The sequence below is a fragment of the Myotis daubentonii genome, chromosome 15 (assembly GCF_963259705.1).
Source record: "Myotis daubentonii chromosome 15, mMyoDau2.1, whole genome shotgun sequence".
NCBI lineage: Eukaryota > Metazoa > Chordata > Mammalia > Chiroptera > Vespertilionidae > Myotis > Myotis daubentonii.
Genome location: NC_081854.1, coordinates 8,067,651 through 8,086,144, shown reverse-complemented (window position 1 = coordinate 8,086,144; position 18,494 = coordinate 8,067,651). Strand labels below are relative to the sequence as shown.

General features: G+C 55.5%; 1 protein-coding gene across 4 annotated transcripts; it reads left to right on the top strand.

The window, feature by feature from the left end:
• The first annotated feature begins 424 nt into the window (after positions 1-424).
• CPT1C (carnitine palmitoyltransferase 1C) lies at positions 425-15,611 on the top strand. Of its 4 annotated transcripts, none has more exons than XM_059665308.1 (19): positions 425-675; positions 1,315-1,469; positions 3,333-3,472; positions 5,347-5,518; positions 5,837-5,938; positions 6,026-6,163; positions 7,259-7,336; positions 7,537-7,644; positions 7,763-7,847; positions 8,867-9,062; positions 9,171-9,353; positions 10,012-10,117; positions 11,402-11,518; positions 12,203-12,367; positions 13,151-13,285; positions 14,128-14,280; positions 14,766-14,879; positions 15,009-15,101; positions 15,297-15,611. In XM_059665308.1, exons 2-19 carry the CDS (start codon positions 1,329-1,331, stop codon positions 15,441-15,443), a joined length of 2,373 nt encoding a protein of 790 aa, XP_059521291.1. In that variant the 5' UTR covers positions 425-675; positions 1,315-1,328; the 3' UTR covers positions 15,444-15,611. The 4 variants fall into 4 exon arrangements, with proteins under 4 accessions (XP_059521291.1, XP_059521290.1, XP_059521288.1 ...); XM_059665307.1 differs by having other exon boundaries at positions 13,151-13,291; XM_059665305.1 differs by having other exon boundaries at positions 555-679; positions 13,151-13,291.
• Positions 15,612-18,494: the final 2,883 nt, after the last annotated feature.

Sequence of the window (18,494 nt, the reverse complement as noted above, 5' to 3'; positions counted from 1 at the left end):
CCCTGGGATGGTAGGACGGAGATTCGCTCCAGCTCCAGCTGGATGCCCCACGTGCGTGCCTCGCCTACCGGAGCTCGGCTGCGAATTCCAAGCTGAGCCTCGTTCCCGGAAGAGAAAGGAGCGAGCTCCTTGAGAGAGCGGACTGGGGAGCCCGAGAGCCTGGGGCTCAGGATAGATGCTGCGTAGAAGGCTGGGGGCGAATGGGGAATGGGGCGGGGTCGGAAGACTGCTAGGATTCAACGCTGGGAGGGGATTGGAAGCTGGGCCCCGAGGGGGCGGGGATAGGACGCCGAGATTGGAAGGGGGCGGGGATAGGACGCCGAGATTGGAAAGGGGCGGGGATAGGACGCCGAGATTGGAAAGGGGCGGGGATAGGACGCCGAGATGGGAAGGGGGCGGGGATAGGACGCCGAGATTGGAAAGGGGGCGGGACAGAACCAGGGACTGGAATACCAGGGAGGCACACGCGAGACAGGAATCGGGGTTCCTGGGTGTTGGGTGATCCGGGGCGTGCAGGAACTCCGGAAGCCCATCGACCAAATCGTGGACTCGTCGCCCTGGGTTGCCTATGTCTACGCAAGTGGGAGACGGGCCTGGCGCTCCAAATCGGGGGTCGGGGAAGCGTCATCCGGCTTGGTCCCCAGGATCCTATCGGCGGACCCCCGACTCAGCGTAGTGAGTACGGGACGGGAGGGGCCCGAGCTACCGCGGGGCTGGAGGCCTGTGTCCCGGGTTGGGCAGACGAGCTTCTCCATCACTTGTCCTCGAAGCATCCCTGGCTGCGAGGCATGCGCAGTAGGGTGCGCCCTCCCCCATCCCCTCTAGCCCCTGTCGAGGGGGAGGGGACCCTGGGTGAATTTATAGACAGTTCCCCCGCCCCCCCCCCCCCCCGCCTTGGAATGGGAAACGGAAATAGGGAGGACAGTGCCAGCCTCTGGCAGGTGTTTGTTTCAAATGGGTCTCGGACTGATATTTTTCTCGGAGACCCCGTAACTCTCCCTGGGCGGATTTCCCCCCTCCGCCCCCGAATTTTGCAAATCCTGTGTGGGGAGGAGGCACTGCCACCGCACCAGTCTCAACAGAGCCTCCGAGAGGTAAACGCGAGGTAGCCCTCCGCCTCCGTGTGTATCCCCAGAGGTCCCCAACGGAGGGTCCCCCCAACACCGAGCGTCTGGCCGGGACCCTCAAGACCCTTAGGAAGGGTGAGCTGGCGTCCTCTACGCCTGGGTCTGCGGGAGGAGGGGCTGGGGTCCTGGACTCCTGGGTCTGGGGGAGCCGCGAGCTGGGGCTTAGGGAGTGACTGTCCTCCCCCAGGGGCCCGGCGGGACATGGCTGAAGCGCACCAAGCCGTGGGCTTCCGACCCTCACTGACCTCGGACGGGGCGGAAGCGGACCGCAGCGCCTCGGCGCTGCAGGAGATCTACCTGTCCGGACTGCGCTCCTGGAAAAGGCATCTCTCCCGGTTCTGGGTGAGGAGGGCTGCGGCTCGGTTTCCTTCCGGGGATCCCGTTACCGGTTTCCGGGCTGCCCGAGGCCCACCTCTGGCATCCAGGTGGCCCCCCTTCTGGGAAAGCTGTCCGCTCCCAGGACTTCTGAAAGCTGCTTCCTGGTCTGTGGCTCACTTCAGGGATCCTCAGCCTCACCCACTGGGAACCCCTCTTCACCGCTTGCACCCACTTCTGGGACCCCCAGGTTCCCCACGCCTCCAGGCACAACTTCCACCCCAATTCCTAGAGCTCAGTGCCCTTCCCATGGTTCACTTCTCATCTTCCCTTTCATCTGCAGGCTTTAAAGTGGGTGCTCCCGCCCGGCAGGGGGGGGCGCAGTGGTTGAGTGTAACCTGGGTTACAGTTTACTCCCCACCCCTGGTCCGGGTGCGTGTGGGAGGCAACTAGTTGATGTGTCTGTCTCACATCGATGTTTCTCTCTCTCTCTCTCTCTGAAAAGCAATGAAAAAAATACCCTCAGGTGAGGATTAACAAAAAAAGAAACAAAAATAACCACATGTGCCCGTAACGTTTCCTGCCAAGCCAAAGGAAGACAGACTGTCAAGTACATAAACCCCCCAGGAGAAGTAGAGCAGCAGCAGAAAGGCTCACTGTGGTGACAGTTATTGGGCACCTGCTGAGTGCCTGGCTCTGAGCTGTGCCAGGCAGGCCCTTCCCCAGGCCCCTTCTCTGCTTTATTTTTCTCCCTAGCACCCAGCGCTGTCCGACACACTGCACTGAGTCCTTCCCTTACGCAGGCATTCTCTCTGTCCCCTTGACCACAGGAATCTTGCTCTCTGGTCACTGCTGTGGGGCCCCAGTTAGCATTTGTGGAATGACAGTGTCTCATCCGGCCCTTGTGACAGCTCTGTGATTGCTCCCATTCTACAGAGGACACAGAGAGGGCACGTGCTTGCCATCACTCGGCCAGTTAGTGGCAGAGCGGAGGGTGGGACTCCAGGGCCCAGGTCCTAAAGCCTGATTTCTGAGGCCTTCCTAATCATTAAGTGTGGGAAGAAAAGAGAAAGAGGTCGCTTGAGCCGGGATGGTGATGCCCCAGCTAATGGTCGGTGGTAGCGTTTATCCTGTCTTAACTTTGCTCTCTGTGTGATCTTGAAGCCGTGTTGTTTTGTTTGCTTGTTTTGTTGTTTTTATATTTTTAAAATATATTTTATTGATTTTTTACAGAGAGGAAGGGAGAGGATAGAGAGTTAGAAACATCGATCAGCTGCCTCCTGCACACCCCCCACTGGGGATGCGCCCGCAACCAAGGTACATGCCCCTGGCCGGGATCGAACCTGGGACCCTTCAGTCCACAGGCCGATGTTCTATCCACTGAGCCAAACCAGTTAGGGCTGTTTTGTTGTTTTAAAGCCTCATCCAAGGATGTTTTTCCCATTGGTTTTTAGAAAGTGGAAGCGCTCATTACATGTTAATTATCTCGTTCACCCTTCTCTAGGAATCTGATTAGTAACCCAGCACTTTCATCCATTCCTCATTCATTCCACAGCCAGGTAGCTCAGAAGGCCTCCTGAGCTCCAGATGCTCCTCTGTCTGGGGGAACATTTTGCCTTCCAGGTCCTTCCTGAGAGTAACCTCCTCCAGGAAGCCCTCCCTGACTCCCTCAGGATGAGCAACCTGCCACCACAGGGCTCCTGTGTCTTGTCTCCTGCCATTAGCACTGGCTTCATTCTTGACTGACCTCCCTGAGGATAGAATCTAGATCAGTCTGCTACCCACGGGGTCTTGAGCACCTGGCTCAGAACCCAGCACACACTGGATGCTCAATATCTAAGGATTGTGCTTAGAGGATGCGATTGAATGGATGCTCTTTCCTCCCCACAGAATGACTTTCTCACTGGTGTGTTCCCTGCCAGCCCCCTCAGCTGGCTCTTCCTCTTCAGTGCAATCCAGCTCGCCTGGTTCCTCCAGCTGGATCCTTCCCTAGGACTGACGGAGAAGATTAAAGAGTTGCTGCCAGATTGGTGAGTTCCCACTTCAGCCCAATAACCTCCCTAGTTCCTTTCCTTCCCCCTGGTAAGTTTCTCTATCGGTGTGCTGTGCCTGCTAAAGAAAAGGGACAGATTACTAAAGGTACCACATCAATAAAAAAGGAGGTGCTTTTCTCTCTTCTTTCCATCCTGGCTGCTTCTTGTTAAGAGGGATGGTGACTAACTAGAAAATGTCTCAGATATGGTGATGTTTACGGATGCAAGTGTGAACTCTGCTAGTCTCTGATTGTGCACTTTTAGGTAAGAGACTTCACCAGTTTAGGTGTCAGGGTTTTCATTTATTAAATGGGGGTAATGATAATTGCTTCTTAGGGTGGTTGGAAGAATTCAAGTCACCCATGTGGAATATTCAGTATGGTGCCAGGAGGTTGTTAAATGGGACCGGTTGTCATATTACAGTCGTTGCTGTCGGCTTTGGGAAAGATTTGGCAACCAGATGACGGTGAAGTGGCAGGGTCTAACTCTTGCATAAGTGCCCCTAGGGAAGAAGGCAGATTTGGGGTAGACAGTCCTAAAGGCCTGCTCTTGGATTGGAGGTAGAAATTTCCAGGAAGACTGGATTTACCCTGTGCATAGCGGGGAGCAACTCCCCCAGCTCCTCCAGGTGGGATCTGCTCCCATGTCTGTTAGCAACGTTGAAAAGTGTAGGCCAGTTTCCTGTAGGCCAGTTTCCTAAACTTGAGTTTAATTTGGAACCACCTGGGAAGGCTTGTTCAAACACCAATTGCTGCCCAGCCGGTGTGGCTCAGTGGTTGGGCATTGATCCATGAACCAAGAGGTCCTCGGTTTGATTCCCGATCAGGGCATGTGCCTGGGTGGCGGTTCCATCTCCAATGGGGGTGCATGCAGGAGGCAGCCAATCAATATCTCTCATTTATGTTCCTCTCTCTCCCTCTCCCTTCTTCTCTCTCTAAAATCAATAAAAACATTTTAAATTGATTTTTATTGATTTCAGAGAGGAAGGGAGAGGGAGAGAAGATAGAAACATCAATGATGAGAGAGAATCATTGATTGGCTGCCTCCTGCACATCCCCTACTGGGGATCGAGCCCACAGCCCAGGCATGTGCCCTTGGTCAGAATCGAACCTGGGACCCTTCAGTCCACAGGCTGACGCTCTATCCACAGAGCCAAACCAGCCAGGGCAATAAAACATATTTTCAAAAGACAGCACTGATTGCTGCCCTGGCCTGTGTGGCTCAATTGGTTGGGTGTTGTCCCATGCACTGAATGGTTGGTTGCTGGTTTGATTCCTGGTCAGGGCACATGCCCGGGTTGCAGGTTCCATCCTTAGTTGAGGGCATTCAGGAGGCAACCAATCGATGTTTCTCTCTCACATTGATGTTTCTCTCTCTCTCTTCTCCCTCTCTGTAGACTCAATAAAAACATTTTAAAAACCCCAACACTGATTGTTGGACCCCATCCCCACAGATTCTGTCTTACTAGGTCTGGGCAGGGCCCAGAATCTGCATTCCCAGCAAGCTCCCAGGTGCAGGCCCACACTTTGAGAACCGCGCTGAGAGTATAATTGATATCTGGGAGGGAAAAGTGTCCTTTTAGTAGAAATAACACTTATTAAGCACCTATCAGTTTCCATGAGACTGTGAGACATGATTTTAGAAGCTTGGGGTCCCCACAGTCCTGGGAAGAGGAGGGTGCTGAGAGAGGATCCTGCCTCCTTCACAAATGAGGAAACTGGACCCTCTAACTGACTCTAGTTCCACAAGATAAGCCTCCAGCAGCCGGAAGACCAGTGAGAGAATATTAGGGAGGGCAGGGGCCTGAGTGAGGCTGGAGGGGAGGGGGTTCTGAGGCCAGGAGGCCCAGCCCTTCCTCTCTTTCCGCCCAGGGGTGGACAGCACCACAGGCTTCGCGGGGTCCTGGCGGCCGCACTGTTTGCTTCGTGCCTCTGGGGAGCCCTGATCTTCACACTTCACGTGGCTCTCAGGCTGCTGCTGTCCTACCACGGCTGGCTCCTCGAACCCCACGGAGCCATGTCCTCACCCACCAAGACTTGGCTGGTATGTGAGGGGCAGAGCCCTCCTCGGGCCCTGTGGGGGCCTACTTCTCTGTGCCCCTCCCTCTGGGTCTCTGTGCCCCTCCCTCTGGGTCTCTGTCCCCCTCTCTCTGGGTCTCTGTGCCCCTCCCTCTGGGTCTCTGTCCCCCTCCCTCTGGGTCTCTGTGCCCCTCCCTCTGGGTCTCTGTCCCCCTCCCTCTGGGTCTCTATCACCCTTTGGGCGGGTATCTGTCCCATCTGCTCTGTGGGTTGCCACACACACCTCACCCAGGTCCCCAGCCCCAGTGAGGGGTTTGATGACCCACAATCCCCACTTCCCCAGGCCCTGGTCCGCATCTTCTCCGGCCGCCACCCAATGCTCTTCAGTTACCAGCGCTCCCTGCCGCGCCAGCCTGTGCCCTCGGTGCAGGACACCGTGCGCAAGGTGGGCCGGTCCCTGGGGATGGGAGAGAGAGGCGGGCGGGGCGGGCTTGGGGGCGTGACCTGCCTACCTCTCCGCCTCTTCCCTCAGTACCTGGAGTCCGTCCGGCCTGTCCTTTCGGACGAGGATTTCGACTGGACGGCGGGCCTGGCTCAGGAATTCCTGAGGCTGCAGGCGTCGCTGCTGCAGTGGTACCTGCAGCTCAAGTCCTGGTGGGCGTCCAATTACGTGAGTCCCTTGTGGGGAAGGTAGAGGTCCGAGCGCATCCCCCTGACCCGGCAGGGTTACGCCCCGCCCCACGCCCCGCCCACAACCCCTAGGCCTGCGGCGATTGGAGGCCCTAGACACCGGGCATCCTGAGCCCCGCCCCTTACTCATTCTCAGCCCCGCCCCCACGCTCCAATGATGTAAACCCGCCCCAGATGCTCCAATAATTCCGGCTCCTCTGCACTCTCCAGTACTCTGAACTCTGTCGTCTGCCAGCAGTGTGAGCCCCCCTCTCCACGCTCTGATGTTCTTTTAAAATATATATATATATTTTTATTGATTTCAGAGAGGAAGGGAGAGGGAGAGAGAGATAGAAACATCAATGATGAGGGAGAACCATTGATTGGCTGAGTCCTGCACGCCCCCCCACTGGGGATCGAGGCTGCAACCCAGGCACCTGCCCTTGACCGGAATCAAACCTGAGACCCTTCAGTCCGCAGACTGATGCTCTATCTACTGAGCCAAACTGGTTAGGGCCTGGTTGTTGATTTTTTAATCTCAGATGGGATCGATAAACATATCTTGTGTGACCAGCCTTCGCCATCGGCAGCACCTTGGTGCTCACTCCGTGTCACTAATACAGATATAGCTTGTTCTTTTCTCTTTTTTTAAGGGGAGAATAATGATTTTTATTTTTTTAATATATTTTATTGATTTTTTACAGAGAGAAAGAGAGAGGGATAGAGAGTTAGAAACACCAATGAGAGAGAAACATCCATCAGCTGTCTCCTGCACACCCCCCACTGGGTATGTGCTCGCAACCAAGGTACATGCCCTTGACGGGAATCGAACCTGGGACCCTTCAGTCTGCAGGCCGATGCTCTACCCACTGAGCCAAACCGGTTAGGGCACCTTGTTCTTTTTAACAGCTGCGTAATATTCCACAGCATGAGCGGAGCTTCTAGGTTATTGCTAGTGACTGCTCAGGCTGGCCTCCTGCACTGGGCTCCGCCCTCCCTGTCAGACACAGTCAAGTCTGGGGTGCTGGGCCCTGCCATTGCCCCCCCTGCACTGGCCCGGCCACCCCAGCTCTGCGTCTCTGTGACCCGTCCCCAGGTCAGTGACTGGTGGGAAGAGTTTGTGTACCTTCGCTCCCGCAACTCGCTGATGGTGAATAGCAACTATTATATGATGGTGAGAGGGGAGAAGGGGGCTAGGAGCAGAGGAGGGAGTGGGGCTCATACAATGACAAAAGGTGGGGTTTAGGGCCAGTGACCCAAATCACTGTCTTGAATTCACCATTCGCCCTCTGTTGGGGGCAGGACCCGTCTGTGTTTGGGGATCAGGGGCAAACCTGACCCCAGGCGTTTTGCTGCCCCCTCCTCGGCCCCCAGGACTTCCTGTATGTCACGCCCACCCCCGTGCAGGCTGCTCGCGCCGGGAACGCTGTGCACGCCCTGCTCCTCTACCGCCACCGCCTGAACCGCCAGGAGATCCTGCCGGTAAGGGGGCGGCCCCGGGGGACAGAGGCCATGGTCCTGTGGCCGTGGAACCGCGTGGGCCCCGGCGGGGGGGGGGGTCGGGGGGCGGAGGCAGCTCCGAGCCTGAGGTCTCCTGCAGACGTTGCTGATGGGAATGCGGCCCTTGTGCTCCGCCCAGTATGAGAAGATATTCAACACCACGCGGGTGCCTGGGGCCCAGAAAGGTGAGACCCTCTCCCCTCCTGGCTCTGGGAGATGGGACAGTGTAGCAGCCAAGAGCGTGTGTGCTGGAGCCCGAGGCCGGGTTGCATCCCAGCTCCGTCTTCCCAGCCGTGTGGCCTTGAGCAAGTCACCCTCACTGAGCCTCAACCTCCCCATCTCTCAGATGGGATAAGGACACAGAGGGTGGTGAGGGGTAGATGGGTGCCCAGAACAGTGCAAGCCGCTTAGGAAGTAGGTGGTTGCTATTATTTTCTTTTAATATATATTTTTATTGATTTCAGGGAGGAAGGGAGAGGGAGAGAGAGATAGAAACATCAATGATGAGACAGAATCATTGATGGGCTGCCTCCTGCACGCCCCCTACTGGGAATTGAGCCTGTAACCGGGCATGTGCCCTTGACCGGAATCCAACCAGGGACCTTTCAGTCTGCAGGCCATGGCTTTAGCCACTGAGCCACACCAGCCAGGGCGTAGTTGCTATTCTTTTTTCTTTTTTTTAAAATATATTTTATTGATTTTTTACAGAGAGTTAGGGAGAGGGAGAGGGAGTTAGAAACATCAATGAGAGAGAAACATCGATCAGCTGCCTCCTGCACACTCCCTATTGGGTATGTGCCTGCAACCAAGGTACATGCCCTTGACGGGAATCGAACCTGGTACCCTTCAGTCCGCAGGCCGACGCTCTATCCACTGAGCCAAACCAGTCAGGGCTATAGTTGCTATTCTTATTCTTTTTTTTTTTTTTTAATATGTTTTTATTGATTTCATAGAGGAAGGGAAAGTGATAGAGAGATAGAAACATCAATGATGAGAGAAAATCACCGATTGGCCACCTCCTGTATGCTCCCCGATGCGGGGGATCGAACCCACAACCCAGGCATGTGCCCTTGGCAGGAATCGAACCTGGGAACTTTTAGTCCGCAGGCCGACGCTCTATCCACCGAGGCAAACCGGCTAGGGCGCTATTCTTATTCTTAATGTTTCCAACCCTCCTGCCCGCACACTCTGCCCACCCACCCAGACCACCTGCGCCACCTCCGGGACAGCCGGCACGTGGCCGTGTTCCACCGGGGCCGGTTCTTCCGCGTGGGCACCCACTCCCCGAGCGGCCTGCTGTCCCCGCGCGCCCTGGAGCAGCAGTTTCAGCGAATCCTGGACGACCCCTCGCCCGCCTGCCCCCACGAGGAGCACCTGGCGGCCCTGACCGCGGCGCCCAGGTGAGGGGGGAGGGCAGGGGCGCATGGGCCCCGCCGCCACCCCGGGGTTGTGGGCCGGTGGGTGCCTGGCAGGCTCCGGGGCTCAGGCACGCCCCCCCCCCCAAACAGGGACCTGTGGGCGCAGGCGCGGAGGTCCCTGAAGAGCCGCGCGGGGGAGGCCCTGGAGGCGGTGGAAGGGGCCGCTTTCTTTGTCTCGCTGGACTCGGAGCCCGCGGGGCTCACCAGGGAGGACCCCGCGGCCTCCTTGGACGCCTACGCCCACGCCCTGCTGGCTGGCCGGGGCGACGACCGGTGAGTCTGCCCGGGACCTGGACTGCCCCCCCCCCAACCGGAACCCCGTGTTTGGACCTAATACTCCAGGCCCTGGACACACAGACCCAGACCCCCCAGTCCTGGGGCACCTCCAGACCCAAGGTCCCCTGGACCTGAGGACCCCAGACTCAAGGCCTTGCGACCTGGGGACCTCCGACCCAGAGAAGCCTAGACCCAGACCCTGAAACCCCAGATCCCAGACCTGGACCCTCAGACCCAGAGATCCCCAGAGCCCGGACCCCAAGCCTGGGGTCTCAGACTCAGAACCCCGGGACCCCCAGACCTGAATGCTGGCGTCCTAAACCCAAGACCTAGAGACGCTCAGACACTTCCTAGAGGCCCACCAATCACCCTGGTCTCTGAGGCCCCTGGGAACATGCCCTGACCTCCCAGCACCCCCTGAGTCTCCCACCTTACCTGGTACCTTCTCTCAAAATCCCCAGCTCTTCACACCTGGGACCCGGCCCAGAGCCCATCCAGAGCCACCAGCTGGAGGCCCCGCCCTCTTGGAGGTCCCACACCAGCCCTGATTCCAGAAAAGTCTCCCCACCCAGAAATCCCCACACGGCCCTCAGGGCACCCCGACTTCCCTCCTGGGCCCCGCTCCTTGGTGACCTCTCTGACCTCTCTCCCGCAGCTGGTATGACAAGTCCTTCACCCTCATCGTCTTCTCCAACGGGAAGCTGGGCCTCAGCGTGGAGCACTCGTGGGCGGACTGCCCCGTCTCAGGGCACATGTGGGAGGTAGGGCAGTCCCCCCGCTCCCCCCTGGGGACCACCACCCCCATGTCCAGAGACCTTCCTCCCCCGGGACTGAGGGTCAGAGAAGTGGAGGCTCGGAGAGAGAAAGGAGAGGCCGGAGAGGGCCACCCAGCAAGGCAGGGGGTCTGGGTGGGCAGTCGGGACTCAGAGAAGGGAGCTGATTTTCCCGGTCACAGAGCCAGGAGCTGCAGAGCAGGACTGTGAATCCGGAATGTTCTGAGGCCAGAATGAGGGGGCCTTTGAATCACATCATCATCGCTGAGTTGGAACCGCCTCTCAGCTTGGCTGAGTGACCCTGGGCAAGTTACTCCCCTCCATCCTTTTATCTTTAAGTCCCATCCAGTCCTGAGAACCTCAAGTCTCTATTTTATTTCATTTTAAATCAGAGGGGGGTGCCTGCCGCCTATCGGCCCCATCTCCGGTGCTGCATGAGGGCTGGACGGGCCCAGGGTGGGGAGCAGGGTGTGAGGGGGGCAGGGAGGCCCCTCCAGACCTCGGGAGCAGCCCAGATCAGCGCAGACTCTCCTGGGCCCGTTTCTCGTTTGTAAAATGGGAATATTTTGGCAAATGAGACACAGTTCAGTTCCACGTCAGACCCTCAGGCTGTTCACGTCCACATATCACCTCTGTATGTCCACATTGAATGAGGAGATGGCGCATAGAGTAAGATAGAGAGAAGTGCCACGCTGGAGGGTAGCAGGTGCTCGATCAGGGTTGATTTAAAATATTTAGCAGGCCCGGTCGGCGTGGCTAGTGGTTGAGCGTCAACCTATGAACCAGGAGGTCATGGTTCGATTCCGGTCAGGGCACATGCCTGGGTTGGGGGCTCCATCCCCAGTAGGGGGCGTACAGGAGGCAGCCGATCAATGATTCTTTCTCATCATTGATATTTCTATCTCCCTTTCCCTTCCTCACTGAAATTAATAAAAAAATATTTTTAAAAAATAAAATATTTAACAATAATAAAAGCAGGGTGTGGGCCCTGCTCAGTCAGAATGGATGCTGAGGGCGGTCCCCGGGAGGGCTGGGCAGCCATTGGTGCTCTAAGAACCTGTCAGAAGGTCAGGGATAGGAAGCGCCGTTGGGTATTAGCATCGCTCCCACTCTCGATGGACTTGAACCTGAGACCCCTCTTGTGAGCATGAGGGGTTTCTCCTTCTCAGGGACTGACCCCAGGCCCAGAAGGGCCTTGTCCAAGAGGTCCCCGGTTAGATGGCTGCGGGCCAGAGGGAGGCAGGGACCCTGACTGCCTGCATTTGTACACAGTTCACACTGGCCACTGAATGCTTCCAGCTGGGCTACTCAGTGGACGGCCACTGCAAGGGCCACCCTGAGCCCTCCCTGCCCCGGCCCCAGCGGCTACACTGGGACCTTCCAGACAAGGTGAGTCTGGGCTGCCGGGCCTCTCCTCCGAGTCCCCAAATTCCTGGATTTGACTCTAAACTCACTCTCATCCCAAACTCAACCTCGAGACCAACCTCATCCCCTTCTCCATCCCCAACCCAAACTCATCTCCACCCAACACCATCTCCATCCTAAATTCAATCCTGTTCCCAACACCAAACCCATCTGAAACCCCAACCCTAACTCCAGCCCAGCTCCACCCCACCCCTGACTTTGGCCCATCCACAGCCCCATTCCCGCCTGCAGTGGCATCCCTGTCTCCACCTATAAACTAGCCCAGTGATGGCGAGCCTATGACACGTGTGTCAGAGGTGACACACGAACTCATTTTTTGGTTGATTTTTCTTGGTTAAATGGCATTTAAATATATAAAATAAAGATCAAAAATATACATCTTTGTTTTACTATGGTTGCAAATATCAAAAAATTTTCTCTATGTGACACGGCACCAGAGTTAAGTTAGGGTTTTTCAAAGTGCTGACACGCCGAGCTCAAAAGGTTCGCCATCACTGGTCTAGCCCTTCAACTCCATTCATTTCTTCGTCCCAGCTTCCATGATCCCCCCAACCCTAACTCCATCCCCATCGCCACTTCCGGCCTCATTCCCCACCTTCGTCTTCCCTCCATCTCTCACCCGGCCTCCCCTCCCGCCTCCCCTGGCAGGTCCACCTGTCCATCGCGCTCGCCCTGAGGGCAGCCAAGACCTTGTCCGGAGACACGGACTGCCACGTCTTCCCCTTCTCCCACTTCGGCAAGAGCTTCATCAGACGCTGCCACCTGTCCTCAGACGGCTTCATCCAGACGGCCTTGCAGCTGGCCCACTTCCGGGTCCGTGAGGTCCCCCGACCCCACCCCCTCTCAGGAACTCGGGTCCCTGGTCCCCCGAGGCCTGCCACGGCAGCCCCTTTCATGAGTCTTCTTGGCCATTTGGGTCCACTATCTTTTCCCCCCAGAGGTAGTTTTTTTTCTTCAATATTTTTAGAGAGAGAAGAATGGAGAGGGAGAGAGAGAGGGGGAAACATTGATGTGACAGTGAAACCTTGATCGGCAGCCTCCTGCATGCCCCTTACTGGGGATGGAGCCTGCAACCCCTGCAGGTGCCCTGACTGGGGATTGAGCCAGCAACCTTTTTGTTGTTGTTGTTGTTAATCCTTACCCGAGGATATTTTTCCATTGATTTTTTTTTTATCATTTTCCATTGATTTTTTAGAGAGAGTGGAAGGGACAGGGGGAGAGAGAGAGAAACATTGATGTTTAGAGAGAGACACATGGATTGGTTGCCTCCCGCACGCACCCTGACCAGGGCCAGGATGGAGCCTGGAACTGAGGTACGTGCCCTTGACCAGAATCTAACCCTGGACCCTTCAGTCCGAGGGCCGGCGCTCTATCCACTGAACCACACCAGCCAGGGCGAGCCAGCAGCCTTTTGGTGCACAGAGTGATGCCCAGCCAACTGAGTCTCACCGGAGGGCGGGTCTGCCATCTGGATTCCTCTCCCCCAACCACAAACTGCTGGGCGGGAGGAGGCTGCGGGCCCAGAGGTGGGCCACGTCTGCGTCTGCGAAGACTTCCTGAGCCCGGATGACAGCTCCTCTTCTCCTTGTCCCCCAGGACAGGGGTCGCTTCTGCCTGACTTATGAGTCGGCCATGACGCGCCTGTTCCTGGAAGGCCGGACGGAGACGGTGCGGTCTTGCACGCGGGAAGCCTGCAACTTCGTGCGAGCCATGGAGGACAGAGAGAAGACAGTGGGTGTGAGCCTCAGCTGAGGCTACGGTCACCTCCACATCCCCACTCGTGCCCTTGCAGATGTTTATGGAGCAGCTGCTGGGGGCGCGAGGGGCAGGGAGGGCAGGCCTGGACTCGGACCTCGAGGAGCTCACTGATGGGGGAAACGGAGATAGTTCAGCATAGTGTGATGCAGGCATATATATGCACACACACATACATGCATATATATGTATGTATATATGAGAGAGAGATAACCATCAATGATGAGAGGTCATTGATCAGCTGCCTCCGGCACTCCCCCTACTGGGGATTGAGCCCGCAACCTGGGCATGTGCCCTGACCTGGAATCTAACGGTGACCTCCTGGTTCATAGGTTGACACTCAACCACTGAGCCACACCGGCTGGACTGATATAGACTTTAATGGGGGTCTCACAGGACAGGGCGGGAGCACCCAGGAGGGAGCCCTTTTGCCACAGTGCAGCCCTTTGATGATTTAACCTTGATTTTTAACTTATGTGACCTTGTGACTTCCATTGGCACCATTGCCCCTGTTCCCTCTATAACCTCTCTGCTCAGACACCCACCCCACCCCCCAGGCACCTCTGCCCCCTCTCTCTGCCTATGTGGCCAGTGGGAGGAGTGTCAGGAGGCCTGGGAACCTCTCTGCTTCTGCTTTGCTCCGTGTCCCTGGGCAGGTGACTTTCCCCCATTGAGCCCGTTTCCATCTGTAAAACAGGGCTGCTGTCTCTGCCTTGCAGGGGTGTTGCAAGCTGGGGTGAGGCCCGGGGTGTGACAGACCCCCCGCAGTAAGCCCACTTCCTGTTTTTCCATGACCTGCGACCTCCCCGGGACCCCAGGACTCACAGTGCCTCTCCCTGTTCCGCCTGGCGGTGGACAAGCACCAGGCCCTGCTGAAGGCGGCCATGAGCGGGCAGGGCGTGGACCGCCACCTGTTCGCACTCCACATCGTGTCCCAGCTCCTCCACCTGCAGGCGCCCTTCCTGGACCAGGTTGGGGTGCAGGGAAAGGGCTAGAGACGAGGGAGGCACTTGGGGGCAGGGAGGGGGATGTTGGGAAAAGGAGGTAACAGCAGAGGAGAGAGCTGGGGAGACCAGGCGAGAGGGAAGGGAAAGGGGGCGGGGCGAAGGGGAGAGGGGCGTGGTCTCAGACAGAAATGGGCGGGGCTGGTCCCAGGGAGAGAGATGCTTGGTCACCTGGAAGAAGGGGGCGTGGTCTGTGTGATGGGCGTGGCCAGGAGAGAAAGGGGCGGGTCGCGGGAGTGTTCCAGGAGGAGAGCGGAGAGGTGGTCGGGAAGGAGAAGGGCAGGGTGCAGGTGGGGGCCAATTTAGGGAAACCGGGCAGCCAGGGGGCAGGTCAGAGGGCGAGGGCTGTGTGGCTTGGAGCGGAGCCCAGGGGGCGCGGACCTGCGAGTCTGTTTTTGTTTTTCTCTCTTTTTTTGGGAGGGGGGTGTCTCTGACCGTCCTCCTCCCCTCAGGTTCACTCCGAGCAGTGGCAGCTGGCCACCAGCCAGATCCCCGTGCAGCAAACCCACCTGTTTGACGTCCACAACTACCCCGACTACGTGTCCTCCGGTGGAGGGTTTGGGCCTGTGAGTGGGACGGGCGGACCGGGCGCCCTGAACCCCGAGGGGGGCGCTGGCAGCCTGCACACCTGCCTCCTGCTTCCTGGGGGGGAGGCACCTGGGCCCTTCTCTTCCCCTCCCCCTGTCCCTTTCCAGGTGGATGACCACGGCTACGGTGTTTCTTACATCTTCATGGGGGATGACACGGTCACCTTCCACATTTCCAGCAAAAAATCAAGCACAAAAACGGTGAGACCCACCGAACCACCCGTTACCTCCTTCCTCAGGACCCAGGAGTCTGGACCCCTAGCTCCCTCCTCTCCAGAACCGAGTCCAGACCCCCAGCCCCGACCTGCCCCCCAGCCCTCTCTCCCGCAGACCCCAGCCCCCCTGCAGGGGCCCCTCCCCAAGCTCCCCTTGGACGGGACCCATTCCTCCTTCCAGGACTCGCACCGGCTCGGGCAGCACATTGAGGACGCGCTGCTGGACGTGGCCTCCCTGTTCCAGGAGGGGCAGCGTCTGAAGCGAGGGTGCCGGGGGCGCGGGGAGGAGGACGCGGGGAACAGGCGTGGGTCTCTCCCCGGCCACTAGGGGCTCCGGGGCACCCTGCCGCCCACTAACCTGTGATCTCTTCCGGCCAGGACCTGGTCTCCCCGGGAAGTCGTGGGCGGGGCTCTGTGGCTGGGCTGGTGCAGGACGGAGGCACCCTGTGTGGGTTTGGAAACCCCGCATCTGGTCCAATAAAGATGTGTGAGCTGGTGTGTGGTCTCGCTCTACTCTTGGCCGGGGCAGGGGTCGGGGAGGGAGGAGACGGCCCCCCCAGCCCCAGGCCCCGCCATGAATTCCCAGTTACAAGCACAACCTCAGTGACAGTCCCTAGCACAGCGGTTCTCAACCTTTCTCATGCCGCGACCCTTTAATATAGTTCCTCATGTGGTGGTGACCCCCAACCATAACATTATTTTCGTTGCTACTTCATAACTGTAATGTTGCTACTGTTATGAATCGTAATGCAGGATGTATTTTCATTGTTACAAATTGAACATAATTAAAACATAGTGATTAATCACAAAAACAATATGTAATTATATATGTGTTTTCCGATGGTCTTAGGCGACCCCTGCGAAAGGGTCGTTCGACCCCCAAAGGGGCCGCGACCCACAGGTTGAGAACCGCTGCCCTAGCACCAGCCCAGTTTACTGCATTCCCACCTCCAGTCACACTAACCCCACCACCCAAGGCCAATCCCAGTCAAACAGCCCACAAGCTCTCAGCCCAGTTCCTGCTGCCCCAACACTAATTGTCCAAAGTTGGGGGGGTGGGGAGACACATGTCTTATCAATGCACTTGCCAACTCTCATTCATCCAATCTAATTAACGTGATATTATTGACACAGTGAGCTAACGTGGTGTTTGGAGGAATATTTAAGCCAGTCGTGTGAGCCACTTATGTGATTAAAAATTGTTAATATCCCGTGAACCTGGGTTGGGAAACGTAAAATTGCTAAGGTGTCAGTGCCATCCTAAGCATTCTACAGATTCAACACAATCCCCATCAGAATCTCAACGGCGCCGTAACTGGTTTGGCTCACTGGATAGAGCATCGTCCTGTGGACTGAAGGGTCCCAGGTTCGATTCTGGTCAAGGGCATGTACCTTGGTTGTGGGCACATCCCCAGTGGGAGGTGTGCGGGAGGCAGCTGATCGATGTTTCTCTCTCATCGATGTTTCTAACTCTCTATCTCTCTCCCTTCCTCTCTGTAAAAAAATCAATAATTTAAAAAAAAAAAAAGAATCGCAACGGCATTTTTTGCAAAAATAGAAAAATCCACTCTACATTGAAGAGCCAAAACCATCTTGGATAGGAAGCACAAAGTTGGAGGTCTCACACTTCACAATTTCAAGGCTTATGATAACGTTACTGTCAGCACAATAGTGTGGTACTGGCCTAGGACAAGCGTAGGGACCCGTGGAATAGAATAGAGAGCCCGGAAACAAACCTTCATGTATGTGGTCAGACGAACTCTGACAAAGGTAGTCAAGGTCACTCAATGGGGAAAGGACAGTCTTTTCAATAAATGGTGCTGGGAAACTGGGTACCCACATGCAAAAGAACCAAGCTGGACTCTTACCTCACTCCACATAGAAAAGTCAACTCAGAATGGGACAAAGACCTCAATGGAAGAGCTAAGACCTTAAACTCTTAAAACAGGAGAACGGCTACATGCCACTGGATTTGGCAATGATTTGTTGGACATGACAGCAAAGCAACACAAGAAAAAATAGATAAATTGGACGACATCAAAATCCAAACCTGGGGCCGAAACCGGTTTGGCTCAGTGGATAGAGCGTCGGCCTGCGGACTGCAAGGTCCCAGGTTCGATTCCGGTCAAGGGCATGTACCTTGGTTGCGGGCACATCCCCAGCGGGGAGTGTGCAGGAGGCGGCTGATCGATATTTCTCTCTCATCGATGTTTCTAACTCTCTATCTCTCTTCCTTCCTCTCTGTAAAAAATTAATAAAATATATTAAAAAAAAAATCCAAACCTGGGCATCAAAGGATATAACAGAGTGAAAAGACAACCCACGTAACGGGGGAAAATATTTGCAAAGCATTTAGCTGACTCGCAGTTAATATCCAGAACTACAACTCAGCAGCAAGAACAACAAAACAAGCCCATTCAAAAATGGGCCAAGAACTTGAATAGACATTTCTCCAGAGAAAATATGCAAATGATAATAAGCACATGAAAAGATATTCGTGGTGGTTGCCAGGAGCTGGGAGAAATGGGGAGTGAGGTTTTGTTTAATGGGTACAGAATTGTCTTTGGGATGATGGAAAGTTCTGGAAAAAGATAGTAGTGATGGTTACACAACATTGTGAGTATAATTCATGCCACTGATTTGTACACTTTTAATCCCCAAAATAATATTTTGAACAATTTCACTATTCGTGGTTGCTTTATTTTTTTTTAAATATATTTTATTGATTTTTTACAGAGAGGAAGGGAGGGAGACAGAGAGTTAGAAACATCTATGAGAGAGAAACATTGATCAGCTGTCTTCTGCACATCTCCCACCGGGGATGTGCCCGCAACCAAGGCACATGCCCCTGACCGGAAGCGAACCTGGGACCCTTCAGTCCGCAGGCCGATGCTCTATCCACTGAGCCAAACCGGTTTCGGCGTGGTTGCTTTATGATGACATATTTAAAATATATTATATATGAAGTTTTAATGTTTATCATTTCTTTAATCTTTCAGGACCAAACTGATTAGTGTTACCTTATATTTTATTTTATTTATTTTTAATATATTTTTATTGATTTCAGAGAAAAAGAGGGGGAGAGAGATAGAAACATCAATGATGAGAGACAATCATTGATCAGCTGCCTCCTGCGCTCCCCTACTGGGGATCGAACCTGCAACCTGGGCATGTGCCATAACTGGGCATTGAACCGTGACCTCCTGGTTCATAGATTGACAATCAGTCACTGAACCACACCAGCTGGGCATGTTACCTTATATTTTAAAACATAGGCTTTAGACCTAGCTTATTCTCTATAGAAAAAAAAAAAGTGGCTTCTTTCATTTACTTATTTCTTCAGAAGACCTTTAGAATAATTGGGTTAAATCTAAAAATA

What these genes read in the sequence shown, in the direction of transcription:
- CPT1C (XM_059665307.1), top strand. Translation starts at nt 1,329, where the DNA reads ATGGCTGAAGCGCACCAAGCCGTGGGCTTCCGACCCTCACTGACCTCG. An exon ending in TGCAGGACACCGTGCGCAAG is followed by an intron (nt 5,939 to 6,025) that starts GTGGGCCGGTCC and finishes CTCTTCCCTCAG; the next exon opens with TACCTGGAGTCCGTCCGGCC. An exon ending in GCCCTGACCGCGGCGCCCAG is followed by an intron (nt 9,063 to 9,170) that starts GTGAGGGGGGAG and finishes CCCCCCAAACAG; the next exon opens with GGACCTGTGGGCGCAGGCGC.